This window comes from Bos indicus x Bos taurus, chromosome 15 (genome assembly GCF_003369695.1).
Source record: "Bos indicus x Bos taurus breed Angus x Brahman F1 hybrid chromosome 15, Bos_hybrid_MaternalHap_v2.0, whole genome shotgun sequence".
NCBI lineage: Eukaryota > Metazoa > Chordata > Mammalia > Artiodactyla > Bovidae > Bos > Bos indicus x Bos taurus.
In genome coordinates this window covers 8,075,855-8,096,749 of record NC_040090.1, presented here as the reverse complement: position 1 = coordinate 8,096,749, position 20,895 = coordinate 8,075,855, and the positions used below count along the sequence as shown (strand labels likewise).

Sequence of the window (20,895 nt, the reverse complement as noted above, 5' to 3'; positions counted from 1 at the left end):
TGGTCCACAGGGTTGCAAAGAGTCAAGCACGATTAAGCAAGTAACATAGATAGCAGGCAGGACCTTAGTTCCCTGACCAGGGATGGAACCTGCACTCCCTACAGTGGAAGCAAGTCTTAACCACTGGACCGCCAGGGAAATCCCAGAACCACCATTCTTTATAGGATCTGGGGGGCCATCGGCTGTTTCAACTCCTCCAAACCCTGGCCATTGTTGGGGACATCCTTAGGAGCAAACACTCTGGGACAAACATAGCCAGAGAGGACAGGGACAAATGCGTGGAATTCTGGACTCACCTCACCAGACCCAATCGGAGCCAGCATCCTATCTTCCTAAACTTCTAAGGGCATTTGGTTTTTCAAATTTGGTGTATAACACAGCTTTCTAAAGGAGTTGTATCAATTTACACTTCCAACAACAGAGTATGCGTGTTTTGATGGCTCACATTTTCCCCAACACACGGTTTAGTCCTCTTGTAACTTTACCTGCTCTAGCGGGTCTACAGCGGCATCTCACTGTGTTTGTATTTCTCCACTGAACTTAGAAAGGTGAACACCTTTTCCTGTGTTCACTGGTCACCAGTATATCCTGTGTCGGGGAGATGGTGGAACGTGCCTGTTCCAACAGCTGGCCGACTTTCACCTTGGGTTGCCTATCTTTTTTCTCTTTTTTATTTGTAAGAATTTGTTAAATAGTATGGATCTGAGCTCTCTAAGAATAAGTATTACAACTATCTTCTCTCATTCTGTAATTTGCCTTTTCACTCTGTAAATAATGCTTTTTTGATACACAAAACCTAATTCTAATATAGTTCAATTTATCAATCTTTCCTTTATGATTAGCACTTTCCATGTTGTATTAAAGAATTATTTGTCTTCCCCCAAGGACATAAGGATATTCTCCTATGTAATCTTCTCAAAGCTTTACTGTTTCACCTTTCATATTAAGCATGTAATCTACTTGCAATTGATTTGTGTGTAGGCCCTGACACAGAGGTCAATTTTCTTTTCTTTTCTTTTTAACACTAGGATACCCAGTTGACCTGGTGCTTCTCTGGTGGCTCAGACAGTAAAGAATCTGCCTGCAATGCAAGAGACAGGAATTCAGTCCCTGGGTCTGAAAGATCCCCTGAAGGAGAAAATGGCAACTGACTCCAGTATTCTTGCGTGCATGCTAAATCACTTCAGTCATGTCCAACTCTTTGCAACCCCATGGATTGTAGCCTGCCCGGGGTCACAAAGAGTTGGACACAACTGAGCGACTAAAAATGGTTTTTCCTGTAATGGAAATTGGCCAACCAGCTGAAAGTCGCTCGGTTGGCCCATTTTCACTGTGGGAAAAACCATTTTTACTCCACTTTTTTACACAGACATCTTTGTCATAAATAAATACCCACATATGTGAGGGTCTGTTTCTGGATTCTCAATTCTGAGATGTTTATCTTTTTTATCTTGTTCCAGTTCCATGCTGCATCTGTTTTATTATTATTATTTAATTATTATTTATCATCATCATCATTGTTATCATTATCCCCATTTTACAAATGAGGAAACTGAGGCCCAGGGAGATTAAGTAACTTGCCCAAGTAGTTTATTAATACTAGTTAACCACAGAGTTGGACATGGAACAAGTTGTCTGGCTTTTCAGTCCATCCTCTCAATACATTTTACAGCTTCTTAAGCCAAATAGCTCAAATATCATACATCAAAGTATGCTTTGAGTGAAGTGTTGGAGCTAAGAATACTGCAATTGCACACTGCGTTTAACTTAAAAGAGGGTAGGCCCCTAGGGCTCCCAGCTCAGCCTGAAACTGAGCCGCGCTTCTTTCTCAGTTTAACCACTAGAGGGCGAGGGTCACTTAAACTCACTCCCTCCCTCTCTCCTGCTCCTGGTTACCTTTCAGTTCAGTTCAGTTCTGTTGCTCAGTCGTGTCTGACTCTTTGCGACTCCATGAATCACAGCACACCAGGCCTCCCTGTCCATCACCATCTCCCAGAGTTCACTCAGACTCATGTCCAGCGAGTCGGTGACGCCATCCAGCCATCTCATCCTCTGTCGTCCCCTTCTCTTCCTGCCCCCAATCCCTCCCAGCATCAGTCTTTTCCAGTGAGTCAACTCTTCCCATGAGGTGGCCAAAGTACTGGAGTTTCAGCTTTAGCATCATTCCTTCCAAAGAACACCCAGGACTGATCTCCTTCAGAATGGACCGGTTGGATCTCCTTGCAGTCCAAGGGACTCTCAAGAGTCTTCTCCAACACCACACTTCAAAAGCATCAATTCTTTGGTGCTCAGCTTTCTTTACAGTCCAACTCTCACATCCATACATGACCACTGGAAAAACCATAGCCTTGACTAGACAGACCTTTGTTGGCAAAGTAATGTCTCTGCTTTTTAATATGCTATCTAGGTTGATCATAACTTCTTCCAAGGAGTAAACGTCTTTTAATTTCATGGTTGCAGTCACCATCTGCAGTGATTTTGGTTACCTTTCAACTGACTGTCAAATATTTATACAAAGCATAGTTCTTAGGGAATGTAAAAAACTGCCTAAGCCAGTCTCCATGCAGGATTACTACAAAAAGAGAAAACAGGATTCTGACCTCTGTTTTCTTATATATTTTTAGCAAAGAAACTTCCCAGTACTTGGCTAATTTGTCTCATTCCTAAACCACTTAGTATAAAAAGTGAAAGTCGCTCAGTTGTGTCTGACTCTTTGAGACCCCCATGGACTGTAGCCTGCCAGACTCCTCTGTCCATGGAGTTCTCCAGACCAGAATACTGGAGTGGGTTGCCATTCCCTTCTCCAGGGGATCTTCCCAACCCAGGGATCGAACCCAGGTCTCCCACATTGCAGGTGAATTCTTTACTGACTGAGCCACCAGGGAAGCCCACTTAGTATAAAGTCCCTCCTTAAATCTCTTATTCTTTCTAACCTAAACTAGATTCTTTCGTTCTGCCCTTAGTGGAAACATGGGCTTCCCTGGTGGCTCAGACAATAAAGAATCCACCTGCAATGCGGGACACCTGGTTCAATCCCTGGGTTGGGAAGATCCCCTGGAGAAGGGAATGGCTACCCACTCCAGTATTCTTGTCTGGAGAATTCCATGGACAGAGGAGCCTGGCAGGCTACAGTCCACAAGGTTGCAAAGAATCGGACACAACTGAATGACTTTCACTTTCTTTAGTGGAAACAAGGAGTAACCGTTTGGCATCCACATGGCAACTACTCTTCAGAGACGCTTGTAAATAGCAAGGTGTTAATAAATAAACAACAGATGTGTAACTCAGTTCTCTTTTATCTCAAAGATGTAATAACTCATAAGTATATTTCACCTACTTAGCAATTTACAGATTTCTTTGGTCTCTCTCCAATTTCTCTATGTCCCTTTTGAACTGCAAAATCCAAAAGTGGACTTTGCACTCCCGTATTCCATCCAGTGCCAGATTTACGTCCTGATTCTTGGATATTATCCTGTCATTATACGCAAACAATATGCAATCATTCAATAAGATAATTCGTCCTTATCAACTTGAAAATAAAAATAACAAACACAAAGACAATGACATAGCAATATGTTGTTGTTTAGTCACTAAGTCATGTCTGACTCTTTGCGACCCCATGGACTGCAGCATGCCAGTCTTCTCTGTCCTTCACCATCTCCCAGAGTCTGCTCAAACTCATGTTCATTGAGTCAGCGATGCCATCCAGTCATTTCATCCTCTGCCTCCTCCTTCTCCTTCTGCCCTCAATCTTTCCCAGCATCAGGATCTTTTCCAATGAGTCGTCTCTTTGCATCAGGTGGCCAAAGTATTGGAGCTTCAACTTCAGCCTCAGTCCTGCCAATGAATATTCAGGGTTGATTTACTTTTTTCCAAGGGACTCTCAAGAATCTTCTCCAGCACCACAGTTTGAAAACATCAGCTCTTTGGTGCTCAACCTTATGAAACATGTTTAATATTTTGTTCAAAGATGCATGCAACATTGCACCTCTGCTTTGATTAAAGTTGCAGAACTTCGATGTTTATGGACAAAGTCTGGAAGGCTACATGAAGATAAAAACTAATTGATTTGTTTGGGGATTGATGGTGATGACTTCCCTTTTCATTACTGGTATAATTTTGAGGATTTTAAAAAACTGACTAAAATCTTTTATTCACTCAGCAATTTATGGACACTCATTATGTGTAAAGACCCAGGGCATTGGGTGTTGCAAGGAAAATAAAAGCAGACAGAGATCCTGCTGGTTAGAATAATAGTAGCTAGCTATTATTAAATGCTTACTATATCCTAATTATTGTATAGGTTAAGAAAGTGGGAAACAGAGAGGTCAACTAGTTTACTTAAGATCACACAGAGCAAAAGCAGAATCAGAATTTGAACACAGTCATTCCAAATGTGTAAGACCTTGGGCTTAACCACACTGCCTTTCATAATAACCTATAGGATAGAAAGAGCCATGGCATTGGAAAACAGTGCTCAATCTTAAAATCACAAAATGAGGAACAAGTTGATATCTTGTGCCTGCTTCCCAGGGAAAGTTCATTTATAAGCTATCCTTGTCTGGAAAAAAAAAAAAAATCCTGAATTCCAAGTGACAGGAAGTACAGGATTAGAGACTGGTATGAGAAATATCAATAACCTTAGATATGCAGATGACACCACCCTTATGGCAGAAAGTGAAGAGGAACTAAAAACCTCTTGATGAAAGTGAAAGTGGAGAGTGAAAAAGTTGGCTTAAAGCTCAACATTCAGAAAACGAAGATCATGGCATCTGGTCCCATCACTTCACGGCAAATAGATGGGGAAACAGTGGAAACAGTGTCAGACTTTATTTTTTTGGGCTCCAAAATCACTGCAGATGGTGACTGCAGCCATGAAATTAGAAGACACTTACTCCTTGGAAGGAAAGTTATGACCAACCTAGGTAGCATATTCAAAAGCAGAGACATTACTTTGCCAACAAAGGTCCGTCTAGTCAAGGCTATGGTTTTTCCTGTGGTCATGTATGGATGTGAGAGTTGGACTGTGAAGAAAGGTGAGCACCAAAGAATTGATGCTTTTGAACTGTGGAGTCGGAGAAGACTCTTGAGAGTCCCTTGGACTGCAAGGAGATCCAACCAGTCCATTCTGAAGGAGATCAGTCCTGGGATTTCTTTGGAAGGAATGATGCTAAAGCTGAAACTCCAGTACTTTGGCCACCTCATAGGAAGAGTTGACTCAATGGAAAAGAGTCTGATGCTGGGAGGGATTGGGGGCAGGAAGAGAAGGGGACGACAGAGGATGAGATGGCTGGATGGCATCACTGACTCGCTGGACGTGAGTCTGAGTGAACTCCAGGAGATGGTGATAGACAGGGAGGCCTGGTGTGCTGCGATTCATGGGGTCACAAAGAGTCGGACACGACTGAGCGACTGAACTGAACTGAACTGATGTTAAATAATTCTCAGAGATGCAGCCAATGAGAACAACCCAGAATGTGGGCTCTCTGCAGGGAAAATGACCCTATTTCCTCAACAAATAAACTGCCAAAAGGAAAGAGAGAACACAAAGAGGAACCTATAGATTAAAATAAACTTGCAAGATATGTCAACCAAAAAAGAAAGAGACAGATAAATGACGATCACCCAGGCACTCAGCAAACATTTATGAGCACCCAGTGCATGTCAGGTACCAAACTAAGTGCTGGGAATACACTGGTGAGCAAGATAAATGCAGTCCCTGCCCTCATAGAGCTCATGCTCTATAGAGAAAGCATCATGGGAGTTCAGAGAAGAAGCAAATATCCATCTTTGAGGCTATAGGAAAGAACAATCTCCTTCCACTCTCTGTTCCACTCCTAGTAGGACACTCTCTGTTCCACTGCTTGTGGAGGCAAAAGGAGCTAGAAGACGGGACATAAAGTCTCAAAAGAAAAGTAATGCTCAACTATGTCTCAATTTAAATATTATATAAATAAATATTTTTTTAAAGTAACGAGAGGTGGCATCTCATCATTCAGCAAGACTTTGGAGAGAGGATTAAAAAATAACAACAGGGTCAGGACTGGGATAGACCACTAATGTTCCTGGCAACCTAAGATTCTAGTCCCTGTCCAACTTTTACTCAAATCATCCTTGAGCATTAAGTACCAAGCACTGAGCTAGATCCTGGAAATGATGTAAATGAGCCACAGTCCTTGCCCTCCAGGAGATTATAATCTAATGAGGCAGACAGATAAGAAATTCCAATATCATGTATAAGGCCAGTGATAAAAAGCACAGAGATGTGCTGTCTACACTGACAGCAAATGACCTCTACACTGAACAGTGTTGTTTTGTTGTTGTTCAGTCGCTAAGGTGTGTCTGACTCTGCAACCTCATGACTGTAGCCTACCAGGCGCTCTGTCCAGGGATTTCCCCAGCAAGAATACTGGAATGGGTTGCCATTTCCTTCTCTAGGGCATCTTCCCAGACTAGATACTGAACCCATGTCTTCTGCATTGCCAAGTGGATTCTTTATTACTAAGTCACCTGGGAAGCCCTGGTGAAGTCACACTGAGCAGAGACACAGGACAAACTGAAGTTAGAAAAGGGGTGGGGTGTGGTATGTGATCCAGGTTTGAGGGAACAGTTTCTACAAAGCCCTGACAATGAGAGAGCCTAGGATTGCAATAACATTGTGGTTTACAGAGTTGTTCCAAGTAATGCTGCTAAATTGCTGGCTACATTGCTAAACTCCTTCATTTCTCATTCCCAAGTTCAGGAAGTGTTCTGAGCACAGGCACACCTCGCCAAATTGAGACAGATTCTTCATTTGATAACCCCCAGAAGAAGAGGGCTCCACTTGGCTCCCCTGGGGAGGATTGGGGAGTGTGAATCTCACACAGACTTCAGTTCAGTGCTTTGCATACAGAGGTACCACTGAGTCTACTAAACACAGAAAAGAAAAATTTCATCTGATGGCATAATTACTATCTCAAATCACATCCTCCACATTTCCAGTCCCTACTCCCAACCCACCTACTGCTGCACAGCAAGGCACCTCTCCACGCGTCAATGTAAGGGTATTATCATGCTGCTTGGCTTAAAAGATGCACTCAATAAATAGTGGCTGTAGTAAAATGTAACGATGTATAGAGTGAGGTAGGTGACGACGCTATCGATGACGATGATGACGTAAGGCAGCCATTTGTTCGTCCTGTTAGTCACTTTTTGGAGTCACAGCAGCCCCGCCAGCGCGCACGGCTTCAAGCAAGACGTCTGGGATCCACTGTCCCTCCACCGTCCACGCCCAGACCTCCTTGGGAAGAGCCACTGTGCGTCACCCCATTCCGCCCTCCGGCTCCCCTCCAGAGAGCCCACACATGGCGGGAACGTGATGGGGCGGGGACAGGCCGGGGAGCCTCAGAGCCAATCGCCCGGCGAGAGGCGCTCAGCCAATAGCAGAGGCGCTCCAGGGTCGTGGGGGCGGGGCCCCAGGGAGGAGCCGTGGCGTCATAGGTCACTGGGCGGGCCGGGGGCCAGGCCCGCGGCGCCTACGGGGGCGGGGCGGTGGCAGCCCGGGCAGTCAGGGCGGTGATGGCGGCGGCGGCGGCGACTACCTCAGCGGCGGCGGCGGCGGCGGCGGCGACCCAGGCGCCCGCGGCTCGTGGGGACGGCGCCTCCTCGGTGCACTGGTTCCGCAAGGGGCTGCGGCTCCATGACAACCCGGCTCTGCTAGCGGCCGTGCGCGGGGCGCACTGCGTGCGTTGCGTTTACATCCTCGACCCGTGGTTCGCGGCCTCCTCCTCAGTCGGGATCAACCGATGGAGGTGAGGGGGGCCCCCGGGGCGGGGGCGCGGTTCGTGGGCCCGGGGCACGCAGCCTGGCCTCTGGCACCGACCCTCGGAAGCGGAGGCTCTGGCCCCAGTCGCCTCTGCCGAAAGACCCCGACCTTAAGGAGGGGCAGCAGGGCGACGGAGCCGAGTCCCCGGAGGGGTGAAGCCGGGACCGGGGAAGCAGTGAGTCCCGGTAGTAACGGCCTGGGGTGGGGGGGTTAGCCTCAGAAGGGCTAGCCTCTGACACCGGGTCCGCACTGTGTGCTGCCCTCTTTGGTTGGTCCTCACGACGTTCCTGTGGGACAGATCATGATCCCCGTTGTACAGGTGAGACTCCTGAGTCCTAGAGACACAAGCTGACCTTGTGACACAAGCCCGAGGACTTGCAGCCACTGAGTGGCAGAACAGGGACTCCTGTCTAGGCGTGGGCTGGGGCGGGGTTGGGAGTGGGGTGAGGACTGGAGCTATTGTGGTGTGAGGGCAGGGACGGGTTCCTGAATTGACAGCACAGCAGATGCCTGCGTTCTTCAAGTTAAGAGCGCATTGCCCAGCTCCTGAAGGTCATCTTTAAGCCTCTGGGTTTTTTTAATCCATTTTTTTTTAATCCATCCTGCCTTCCCTCCACCAAGATCATCCTGTCTCTGGGAGATGTCTACAGACTCTGGCTTACCATCAGATAAGGCAAAGTGCCAGGCTCAAGGGCATGTTCAGTTAGAGACACTTTGTCCTGAGCTAGAGAGCAGAGAACAATGCTTAACCCACTTTGGAGAATTCCCTCAGCATCTATGGACTTGCCAGGGGGAAAAAAAAAGGAACCAAAAATGTCCCTTCCTTCCTCTTCTCCCGAGATTGATTTTAAAGCGCAGTTGAGCGATTGTGGGTTAGACTTTTATCAACTGATGTGCTGAGATTAGGGAGCAGGAAAGCTGTGGTATCAAGGGCCCCTCTTTGATGACTCCCAGGAGATGGAGTGGACAGGATCATGGAAAAAGATGAACAGATAGGCAGTGGATGTGTTTTCTCCTTAAGCAGTGTTTGAAACCAGGGGTTCTGAGACACTGTGTTTCCATCTCTGTGCAACACGCCCTGCAGTAGTCCTCTGGTTTGTTTGCATTGTTCTGGAGGATATTTGCTCGTGGCCTTGTTGCACAAGGGGCAGAGTTATTCCCAGGATACGCCAGCTCTCCACCATTCTTTCCTTTCCAAGGTGTGTGCCCTGCTAGGAGAGTGAGTGCCCCCAGCAGTGGGTCTATTCAATGCCCCTCCTGCCCCACTTAATATAATATTGAGAGAACCACTAAAAGCAGTCCTGTGGAGAGCCTGCCCACACAGTTTTCAGCTCCTGTATTGCTCTGCCTCTGCTCCAGTTTCTATAGATAGGAGGTTGGTGTTGACAAACACCCTCAAATGACCTGCCATCCCTAGCATGGACTGAGTTTCAGACTCTGCCCCTCTCCCAGTGGCAGCGTGCCAGGGAGAGTAAATAGAATCCAGACTGCTTGCTGGTTGTATTGTCACGAAGGAGTTTCTTCTTTTATTAGGTTTTGGAGGACATTGCATAGGACTGCCTGTTCTTTTGTGGTTGTGGAGGTCACAGATCAATGACAAAAACTCTGTTGCTGATTAAACTCAGATGCTCGGGTCAAATCCTGAAGTCAGAGGCCATGCAAGAATGCAGATGTTAATTGAGCAATTATTTAATGAATGCCTAATATCTGCCAGGCACTGCTGCTAGGGACACAGCAGTGAACATGCAGATGTGGTATCCAGAGCGCCCGGAGCCTACGTTTTTGTGGCACAAGACAAGTAACCAGCCTTCGTTTAGTAGAATTGATGCCATGAAATAAATAAAACTGGGGGACATACTAGAGCAGTGGTTCTTAACCTTGCGGCACACAGGAGTCATTTAAGGACCTTTGAAAGATGCCTGGGTCCCCTTCTCTCCCAATTCTATTTCATTGTTCTGGGTTATGGCCTGGGCACTAGGGTCTTTAAAGCTGACATGTGCAGCAAAGCCAGAGAAGCACTGGACTAGAGATCCCCAGCCTGACAACTTAGGATACGTGTTGCAGCTCATTGGCAAGAAGTGCGATTTGTTTTGGCATCAGACGAGAGGTGAAGTCACCCAAAATAGATGGAATATGATCATTGCTCTTGGGTTTGGACACAGATGCATTCATCCCACCCCCACCATACTCCTTGCTCCCAGGTTCAGAGTGAAGGCAGAACTGCAGGCGGTTTTGTGCATTTTGTTGGGGGTTGGGGGAGTGATAGAGCCGGATGCACCTCTGCATAACTACAATATGTGTAGTCTTCTGGTGGCTGTTTCTGGATCTGGAAGTGACCTGGGAGAACTGTGCCACAGCAGAACATTCTAGCTCTGCAAATACTTCAGTTGCTGCTTCTGAGAAGCCTCCCTCAGAAGAGTGTGCTCCAGGCCTTCTGCCAGAGGCCAGGAGGCCACAATCTGTGTCTCTGTTATCCTCCTGTACTTCCTACACTGACTCCCACACTGCGTTCTTCAGCAGATAAATCAGATTAAAATAACCATGAAGGACACTTTCTAAGAGTCAAAATGGACAGAGAAAGACAGCCGAGAATATGTAGATTTATTAGCGTAGGAGAAGGGCTAGTGCACTCCTTGCCTTGGTGGCGGTGGGAAGTTTATGGCTCATGGTAGCATTTGAACCTCAGGACTATTTCTTGTCAAGGACTAGTTAGCAAAGCCCTGTTCCACTTTGCCCAGCCCTACGTGCCCCAGATTTACTGCATCTGGAAGGACGTACTGCAGTGAGAATCAAAAGAAAAAAAGGGGGGTGTGTGAACTGCTTCTGGATTTTAAAATGGGTACTCCAAATAGGCCCCTGCGTTTTTTTTTTTTTTTTTTTTTTATTACCTTTCTGTCCCTACTGCAGCTGAGATAGGTGTTGGGCAACAGTTCATTCACCTCACCCTTTATTTCTGTCATTTTCTCCTTGGCTCTGTGCTGCACCTATCGTCAGGAACTTTGGGGACAGAAGGAGTTGGTAGAAATAAAATATCAGCTGAAATTGCTCAATTAATAAAAGAGGTGACCCGGGATGCCTGGTAAGAACAAATGTGTCTCTCTTCCCACTGCTGGGAGCTAAACACGCATGCACTGTCCATGTTGGGTGATTCTTCCCTGGAGCCTGGTCAGCAAGAAGGAGATTGAGAACTGTGGTCTGCTGGCAGGGAAATTTGAGTTTCTCTGTACCCAGCAGAGTCATTTTTATTGTTCTACTGCTGAGAAAATGTTTCCATCTGCCCCAAAGGCATGAAAACTTTGATCTTCATCTTTCTCTTTGAAGTTAGGAAAGAATAAATATATTTTTATCAAGTGATACATAGAGATCCATCCCTGCTATGGACTGTGGGTTTGGCTTATCCTTTTCCATTTGGCCTAAGCACTCTTAATTATGTTTTTTTTAAATTGGAGTATAATGGCTTTACAATGTTGTGTTAGCTTCTGCTGTACAACAGCGTGAGTCCTCTATCTGTATATGTATATCCCTTCCCTCTTGAGCCTCTCTTGGACCCCACTCCCATCCCGCCCCTCTAGGTCATCACAGAGCGCCAGGCTGGTCTCCCTGGGTTATATACAGCAGCTTCTCCCCAGCTACTTTACCCATGGTGGTGTCTATATATCAGTGCTCCTCTCTCAGTTCATCCCACTCTCCAGGAGAAATTGTGTGTGTGTGTGTGTGCATGTGCTCACTCAGTCATAACCAACTTTTTGTAGCCCCATGAACCGTAAACTGCCAGGCTCCTCTGTCCATGGAATTTTCCAGGCAAGAATACTAGAGTGGGTTGCCATTTCCTACTGCAGGGGACCTTCCAGACCCAGGGATTGAACCCTTGTCTCTTGTGTCTCCTGCATTGCAGGCGGCTTCTTTACCACTGTATCACCTGGGAAGCCCTTGCTGCTGCTGCTGTTAAGTCGCTTCAGTCGTGTCCAACTCTGTGCGACCCCATAGACAGCAGCCCACCAGGCTCCCCCGTCCCTGGGATTCTCCAGGCAAGAACACTGGAGTGGGTTGCCATTTCCTTCTCCAACGTATGAAAGTGAAAAGTGAAAGTGAAGTCTTGCAGTCGTGCCCGACTCTTCCCGACCCCATGGACTGCAGCCTACCAGGCTTCTCCGTCCATGGAATTTTCCAGGCAAGAATACTAGAGTGGGTTGCCATTTCCTACTGCAGGGGACCTTCCAGACCCAGGGATTGAACCCTCATCTCTTGTGTCTCCTGCATTGTCAGGTGGCTTCTTTACCACTGCATCACCTGGGAAGCCCTTAGGAGAAGTTAATTTCTATTAATGCCGTATGCAGCCAGTTTGGGCCAGCCAACAATATCATCATTACAGTTAAATAACCTTGGCTTGAAGCAGAGAAACTTGGTCAAGGGCAATCTGGACCCATAAAAAGGAGTTCACTATCATTTTCCTTCCTCCTATTAATAACAAACAAAAATATTTCTCAACACAGAATCTGCTGTCTCTGGAGAAGTCCTTGCCTAAAGATTTGCCTGTCTTGTTTTAAAAGGCTAGCTCCACGGAGTCCCTGAATTACTGTCCTTTTAGTATTTTTGGAAATCCCAAGTTGGTTTCCTCCACTTGTGCTTCTGACTGCAGAGCACTTACATAATGCGGCTGAGCTGCACATGTTGTCTGATCCAAAGGGTGAGCTTGAGCCGCTCACACAGGACTGTGTGCTCTGAATTTCGGCCATGTAAGCTCAGCTGGGAGCTGCCAAGGGTGACCTGCTGCCCAAACACTGCCACCTCCAGTGCCCAGGCCAGTTTTCTCTGGAGTCGTCCCTCATTGGAGTAGAGAGAAACTGGCCACATGGAGAGGAGGGTTCGAGGGGAGCACAAAGGCCCAAGGTTCTCTCTGGTGAAAGAATGTGCCCGCCAGCACCAGGGCGCTTTTGCCCAGCAGCATCACTGCTCCACATTCCTTCTTGGGAGGCCTCTCGCGTGGTGCCCTAGCAGCGGCTGCAGTTTCTCTGTCTGATTGGAGGCCAGGGCTCCTGGAGGTCATCGTGAGACCTCCCTTTCTGGAGAAGCCCTGCAGGGCTTGACTGGGGGTTGGGGAGTTGGAAGTAACAGCATTTGTAGAGAGCCAAAACCAGGATCTCAAAGAGAGGAGCTTTAGTGAAAACAAACTAGAAGCCAAGGCAGGCAACTTGTCAATAGAAGCTAGAAGTCAAGTTCTGTATTCTGGGACAGTGCTTCTGAAACGTTAATGTGCAAAGGAATCACCAGGGGAGCTTGCTACAAATGCAGATTCTGTTTCTGGAGGTCTGTCTGGGAGGGAGCCTGAGGCCCTGAATTTTGGCAAGCTGCTGGGTGGCTCCCAGCTGTTTCGATCCCCTCGAGGAACAAGGGTTTAGTATCAGAGTGTTGGCCTCAGTGCTCAAGGGGTGAGTGTTGGTTGAGAGGCAGTGGAGCCTGGTGGTTACAAATGCAGACACCAGGCCACACTGTCCGGGTTTGAATTCTGGCTTTTCATTAGGTGATTGATGTTACACAAATTACTTAGTCTCTCTGTGCCTCAGTTTTCCTCAACTGTAAAATGAGAATTAAATGAGGTATGTAAAGCAAGTAGGATAGTACCTGTGCATGCGTGCTCGGTCCTGTCTGACTCTTTGCAACTCCATGGACTGTACCCCACCAGTTTCCTCTGTCCACAGAATTCTCCAGGCAAGAATACTGGAGTGGTAGCCATTTCCTCCTCCAGGGAAAATAGTACCTGGTTCACTGTTAATGCTCATGAACTGTTAGTTGCTGCTGTTACTATTACTATCATTTGGTTGCTAAGTTCGGAGTCCTACCTTCTGCTGCCTGCCTTGACTGTAGACTTCTCTTGTCAAAAAAGAAAAGGGTTCTCACTGGGTCATCTGTACTTCAGAGCTGCTGCAAGGAATCTCTCCTTTTGATCAATGAGGTCTAGGGTCTTCCCTGGTGGTCCAGTGGTTAAGAATCCGCCTTGCAGTGCAGTGGACACACTGTGGGTCAATCCCTGGTTGGGGAGTGAAGATCCCACGTGCCATGGAGCAACTAAGTCCGGGGGCTACAACACTGAGCTTGCTCTCTCTGGAGCCCACACACCATGACTAGAGGGTCCATGCGCTGAAACAAAAGACGGTGCAGTGAAGATCGTGCGGCACCTAAGACCCCTTGCAATCACATAAATACATGAGGTGTAGAAATAAAGTCTGCAGAAGGCAGCTGGAACCTCGCTTCATGTGCATGCCAGTCCTGTTTGTAGCTTCGGCGTCCTGTGCAGCCTAGTGGACTGTGAAGGATGTGGACCCCGAAGTGCAAGGCAGGCACACTTCTGGGAGCCACAGATGGAGGACCCTCTGTCTAGAGATTGTGAAGTCTAAAAGTCGCCAGTTATCCCTAGGCATCCTGCCTGGCAGGGTGCAGGTGGCATGGAAGCAATCTCTGGTATTTTCCTCCTGAGAGGACGGTGAGGCCTGAGAGGAGGCCAACGCAAGTGCAGTGCGTCACTCTGTCTCAGCTTTGCTTTTCTAAGGGTGTCAGTGCTCAAAAATAGAAATCGCAGAGGCGGAGCTCTGGCTTTGTGGAGAACAGCATTCAGCCTGTCAGTCTCCCATTGCAACCCCTCGAGGAGTCCCTGCCTGCTCGTCAGCTAGCACTATGCTTCGGGCTGAGCCCAGGACTCAGCTCGTGCCAGAATGTGGATCTGTGGCATTCACCACCTGGGAGTGTCATATCGTAGATGTCAGAGGCGGCAGGGGGGCCTGAGAACAGTTGATGCTTCTGTAAGGCTCCCACAGTCCAGGGACCGTGCTGTGCTGCAGAGGATCCCCTGGGTTTCATTGTGCTCACAGTAAACTCTAGTGACTCCCATTGTTGACGACGGGGCTGGGTGGGAGACCCCAGGGTAGATAGCAGGAGGTGGCCGTTAACCAAGCTCACCTGCCAGGGCCTCTTTCCTGCGGAAGAGCAGAAGGTCAGTGCATCACCTGGAGTCGGGTGTGTGTTCGTCGTAACACATGAGAGCTTGCAAGAATCTCAGCCCCTGGAGCAGGGTCTGATGTGCCCCTAGAAGGCTTAAGGAAGAAAACATGGTTTGAGTCTGACCAACAGTGTGGGGTAGGAACCTGTCCCCAATAACTGTGATCTTCAGCAAATGTATTATCCTCTCTGTAGCTCATTTTCCTCATCTATAAAACAAGGGTAGTATTTTTCTTCAAAATGCGCTGAGAGAATTCAAAAGAAAACACTTAGAAAGCATCCCAGGCATATAATAGCACTGATAACATTAGTTGTCTCTAGAGAGGAGGATGAAATTCCCAGGGGATGCAGAAGAAGGAGACTTTTTTACTGTGTACCCTTTTGTAACTTGAATTTTGAACCACATGAATAGTTAATCTGTTTAAACTGTTAATTTAAAGATAAAATAGATGTCATAAAATGTATTGATGGGACTTACCTGGTGGTCCAGCAGTAAGACTCCACGCTTCCAATGCAGGAGGCACAGGTTTGATCCCTGGTTGGAGAAATAAGATCCCATATGCCCCATGGTGTGCACCCCTCCCCCACCACCAAAAAAAGTATTGATGAATTTCTCAGAAAGGTGATCATGCCTAGCTGTTCAGTTCAGTTCAGTCGCTCAGTCATGTCCGACTCTTTGCAACCCCATGGACTGCAGCACGCCAGGCCTGCCTGTCTGTCACCAACTCCCAGAGTTTACTCAAACTCATGTCCATTGAGTCGGTGATGCCATCCATCCAACCATCTCATCCTCTGTCATCCCCTTCTCCTCCCGCCTTCAATCTTTCCAGCATCAGGGTCTTTTCCATTGAGTCAGTTCTTTGCATCAGGTGGCCAAACTATTGGAATTTCAACTTCAACATCAGTCCTTTCAGTGAATATTCAGGATTGATTTCCTTTAGGATGGACTGGTTGGATCTCCTTGCAGTCCAAGGGACTCTCAAGAGTCTTCTCCAACACCACAGTTCAAAAGCATCAATTCTTCACTGCTCAGCTTTCTTTATAGTCCAACTCCTGCATTCATACATGACTACTGGAAAAACCATAGCTTTGACTAGACAGACCTTTGTTGGCAAAGTAATGTCTCTGTTTTTTAATATGCTGTCTAGGTTTGTCATAACTTTCCTTCCAAGGAGTAAGCGTCTTTTAATTTCATGGCTGCAGTCACCATCTGCAGTGATTTTGGAGCCCAGAAAAATAAAGTCTGCCACTGTTTCCACTGTTTCCCCATCTATTTGCCATGAAGTGATGGGGCCAGATGCCATGATCTTCGTTTTCTGAATGTTGAGCTTTAAGCCAACTTTTTCACTCTCCTCTTTCACTTTCATCAAGAGGCTCTTTAGTTCTTCTTTGTTTTCTGCCATGGGTGGTGTTATTTGCATATCTGAAGTTATTGATATTTCTCTTGAATCCAGCTTGTGCTTCATTTAACCCAGCGTTTCTCATGATGTACTCTGCATAGAAGTTAAATAAGCAGGGTGACAATATGCAGCCTTTATGTACTGCTTTCCCCATTTGGAACCAGCCTGTTGTTCCATGTCCAGTTCTAACTGTTGCTTCCTGACCTGCATACAGATTTCTCAAGAGGCAGGTCAGGTGGTCTGGTATTCCCATCTCTTGAAGTATTTTCCACAGTTTATTGTGATCCACACATTCAAAGGCTTTGGCATAGTCAATAACGCAGAAGTAGATGTTTTTCTGGAACTCTCTTGCTTTTTCGATAATCCAACAGATGTTGGCAATTTGATCTCTGGTTCCTCCGCCTTTTCTAAAACCAACTTGAACATCTGGAAGTTCACAGTTCACATGCTGTTGAAGCCTGGCTTGGAGAATTTTGAGCTTTACTCTGCTAGTGTGTAAGATGAGTACAGTTGTTCGGTAGTTTGAGCATTCTTTGGCATTGCCTTTCTTTGGGATTGGAATGAAAACTGCCCTTTTCCAGTCCTGTGGCCACTGCTGAGTTTTCCAAATTTGCTGGCATATTGAGTGCAGCACCTTCATAGCATCATCTTTCAGGATTTGAAATAGCTCAACTGGAATTCCATCACCTTCAGTAGCTTTATTCGTAGTGATGCTTCCCGAGGCCCACTTGACTTCGCATTCCAGGATGCCTGGCTCTAGGCGAGTGAGCACATCATCGTGATTATCTGGGTTGTGAAGATCTTTTTTGTACAGTTCTTCTGTGTATTGTTGCCACCTCTTCTTAATATCTTCTGCTTCTGTTAGGTCCATACCTTTTCTGTCCTTTATTGAGCCCATCTTTGCATGAAATGTTCCTGTGGTATCTCTCATTTTCTTGAAGAGATCTCTAGTCTTTTCCAATTCTATTGTTTTCCTCTATTTCTTTGCATTGATCACTAAGGAAGGCTTTCTTATCCCTCCTTGCTATTATTTGAAACTCTGCCTTCAAATGAGTATATCTTTCCTTTTCTCCTTTGCCTAGCTGTGCAGGTAATAAATTTTTGTGGTCCTGTAAAGTAAACAGGCCCTGAAAGCTCTCAGTCAATGTTCGTTTCCTTTCCCTGTCCCATGTTGATCCAGCCCTCAGGCCAGGTGTCTTGTGATTCTGGAGTCCCACACCCATGGATGCATGGGAGGGAATCCTCCAGACACATACCTTCTCCCTCTTGGGACAAGAACTTGATGGCCAGGGCCCTGGAGAGGCCTGGGGAAGGGGCTACCTGCCAAATGAAACACTGGGGACCCAGCCCAGGCTGTGGGGCCGTGAGGCTGTGTCAGGAGACACCCACGCAGACCAGAGCGTGAGTGCGGAAAGACAGGAAGTCTGTCGGACCAGGGTGGATGAGACCTTCCAGGGCCACTGCGGTCTTGTTCCTCTGCGGATGGGACCTCTGCCTGCGTACCACAGGGCTGCCCTTGTTTCTCAGATGGCTCCCCCATCTCTTCTCACTTGTGGTTCTCACAGCCCTCTGGTGATGGACGGATAGTTACACCCAGGGGCCAAGAGGAAGTGAGTGGACTTGCCTCTGATCGCCGAGGAACAGCACAAGTGGGAGCAGCTCACACTCCCCCAGGTTTCTCTGTTCTAGGGTCTGTACTGAATGTTCCTCTTGCATTATTTGGCTTTCTTTCCTTAACAATTCTATGCGATGGGTACTAACACCAACTCTGTATCACAGATTAGGGGGGGAAGAAGCTAAAGAGGTTAAGTAATCATCTAAAATCACGCAGCTAGTAATGGCAAAGGCAGGATTCAACAGAGGTGGCCCTGACTCCCTACCACATCATGCCTGGACAAGAACCCAGGAGAACTGTGCTATTGGTTTGGCATAAACAAGGTTCTCCCTGCTTTGTTAGGAAGGAGTGACTCTTTGTTATGTTACCACCAACAAGGACTCCGTGGCTTCTGTAGGTTCCTACTTCAGTCTCTGGAAGATTTGGACAGAAGCTTAAGGAAACTGAACTCCCGCCTCTTTGTGGTCCGGGGCCAGCCAGCTGACGTGTTCCCGAGGCTGTTCCAGGTAAGTGCTCAGAGTCTGGGACAAGACAGTGAGCGTCTGTTCCCCGCGGACTGAATGAGACGATGTTCTGACTGAGGAAGTGGAGACAGTCAGGGCCGGGCTGACCACTGCTGCTAGGGAAGCTGGGAGCGAATGAAGCTGGTCAGCTGCCCACAGAATGGAAACTGTGTTAAGGAAAACATCAGGGAATCTGGTGTCTTGTTGGAAAGTTCCCAGCTCAGTTCAGACATGGGATGTGGCAACTTATTTCACCCCAGATATTCCTGGCTTCCTTAAATATTTTCTTGATTCAAGCCAGCAAGATTTGTTAGGGCTCTTCTTGTGCCAGGAGTTTGAGGGTGAGGTTTCCTGTTTATCTAGGGGCATTTCCCCTCTTGCTTTGCTCCTCTTATTGGGGAAAAAAAAAAAAAATCAGCCTCTTTAAGGGAGTGTCCCTACTTCCTCCGTAAAATGATTGACAGAATCTTCATTTCAGTACCACATAGGCCTCTGGTTGCTGTATCAGGTAGCCAGCCCAGCTTCCCCCACAAACCCTTTATAATACACATTTTTTAAAACCCAAATGGAGGTGGAAATGCTCATGAACAGAGGGCTCTAGGACATCAGCACACGATTGTTTCTATGCCTCTCTACACCCCACTTCCTTTCCTATTCTTCCTGGAGGGAAAAGACAAGAGGAAAGACTAAATGTCAAGGCAGGCAGTTGAGTAAATACTTCTGCATTCACTTCACCTCCCCACACCCCCACACACAGGCACATGTGCACAAATCACACAGTGCTGGTAGAGCCAGCACTCACTGAGGGCTGACTGTGAGTCAAGCGCTGTTCTCAGTACATGCTCTATGAACATTAATTCCTGTACCCCTTGCCGCTGCCCTCAGAGGTAGGTGCCCCTGTCCCTGTTCTGCAGACAAGGAAGCAATAGTTTGCCCATGCCTGTGAAGCTCAGAGCAGCAGTCTGGGACCTGAACCCAGGCTGTGAGCCCAGAGTTGTGTTTGTGACCACCATACCATTAAACACACGGGCCTCTCTTCTCCTGCTGCGTTGCCCCACCTCCCAGCACCTCCGAGGCCAGCCCACTAATAGCCCAGAGATACAGAGCTCCCATTCTCTGTATATTATTGAGCTTCTGGTATGTGCACGGGCCCATACCATGTCCTAGGATGATGAAGAATGAGGCGACACAATCGCTGCTCCGAGTACTCACACTCCAGTGGAGGAAACTGGCGAGTGGTGGGCAGCTTCCCTGCCACATGGTAACTGCTGTGGTGGAAAATGGCAGGTGCCAGAGAATCTTTCTGAAGAGGGTCAAGGAGGCTTCTTGGAAAAGGTGTCATCTAATAGTAACACTTCTATTATTATTCATAGGGCTGTGAGGCTTTAACCTTTAACCTATCATGAACTGCTAAGCAGAATACTTGGCTCATAGTAAGCACCCAATAAATGTTCAGTGCTAACCTTAACCTTGGGCGAGAAATAAGCAACTCTGCGCGGGACCCACAGCCAGCAGGGCTGAGTCAAGACCGCACCGGTGTGTGCGTGGCCAGGACATTTGCCCCAAGGGTTCAGAGTTTTAAGGGACCATGACCAGAGACCTGGGTTGGAATGTGGTTTCCTCCTGCTAGCTGCATGCTCTCGGGCTTTCTGTGGGTTCCAGAAGGGGTACAACCTTTCACTGGGCTGCTTTCTCCCAGGTTTGCTAGGAAATACAGAAATTTCTACCAGACATGACTAAAGACCTGGAAAAGAATTCCCTTCTTATAAAATATGTGGCCCCTCTGCTCTGATTTCTCTGACCTCTGGGCCAAGGGCTGCTTCTCCTTTCCCAGCTGTCTGAGAGCTGGAGCCTACTAGCTCTGTTTGCTACTGGCCTCAGAAGTGTTGCCGTGGAAACCGTGAGGATACGGTTTATGTAGCACAAGTCTGCGAGGAAAACTAGGCCAGAAGTTTGCAGGGCCCCGAGGAGCTCTGGGAAAGGCTGCTGCGCTGGCGGGAGGTGGTGATCCTGTGCCTCTTTCTGGGACGGGGGCTCCCCTGGGAGCGTGTATTTATAGCTTCCTGCTGTATTCTTCTCCCACAAGGACACCGGTGGCGCCCAGAGCTGCCCACCTCTCTCCTGATCCCGTGGGGACCGCTAGCCTCGGGCTCCACTGTTGAGGGCTGTTGGCCTCTCCTCGGGGACCTGCTTCCTTAAACCTCGGGGCCCTCAGATGGTTGGCTTTCTGGTTCAAGTCGTCGTCCCCAGTTCGTTCTGACACGTCTCCCCACGTGCTCGGTTTCCTCTCGGCAAGGACCTGAGTGCCTGCCCAGCTTCCTTCTCCCCAGCAGTGGTGATCATTACAGATTCTCTCCCCCAACAGGAATGGGGCGTGACCCGCCTGACCTTTGAGTATGACTCTGAACCCTTTGGGAAAGAACGGGACACAGCCATCATGAAGATGGCCAAGGAGGCTGGTGTGGAGGTGGTCACCGAGAACTCGCATACTCTCTATGACCTGGACAAGTAAGAGATGGGTCCCAGGCTCAGCTTGCCCATTGTGGGAGTTGGTGGTTTGGGCCCCTGCTGAGCGGAACT

At 47.7% G+C, this 20,895-nt stretch overlaps 1 protein-coding gene across 2 annotated transcripts in view; it reads left to right on the top strand.

Moving 5' to 3' along the window:
* Nucleotides 1-7,542: 7,542 nt before the first annotated feature.
* CRY2 (cryptochrome circadian regulator 2) overlaps nucleotides 7,543-20,895 on the top strand; it is a 36,138-nt gene continuing 22,785 nt past the window's right edge. For both annotated transcript variants that reach the window (XM_027562562.1, XM_027562563.1), the window contains exons 1-3: nucleotides 7,543-7,790; nucleotides 18,210-18,318; nucleotides 20,681-20,823. In XM_027562562.1, coding sequence (XP_027418363.1) covers nucleotides 7,558-7,790; nucleotides 18,210-18,318; nucleotides 20,681-20,823 — 485 coding nt within the window. In that variant the 5' untranslated portion in view covers nucleotides 7,543-7,557. The remainder of the gene's footprint in view (nucleotides 7,791-18,209; nucleotides 18,319-20,680; nucleotides 20,824-20,895) is intronic.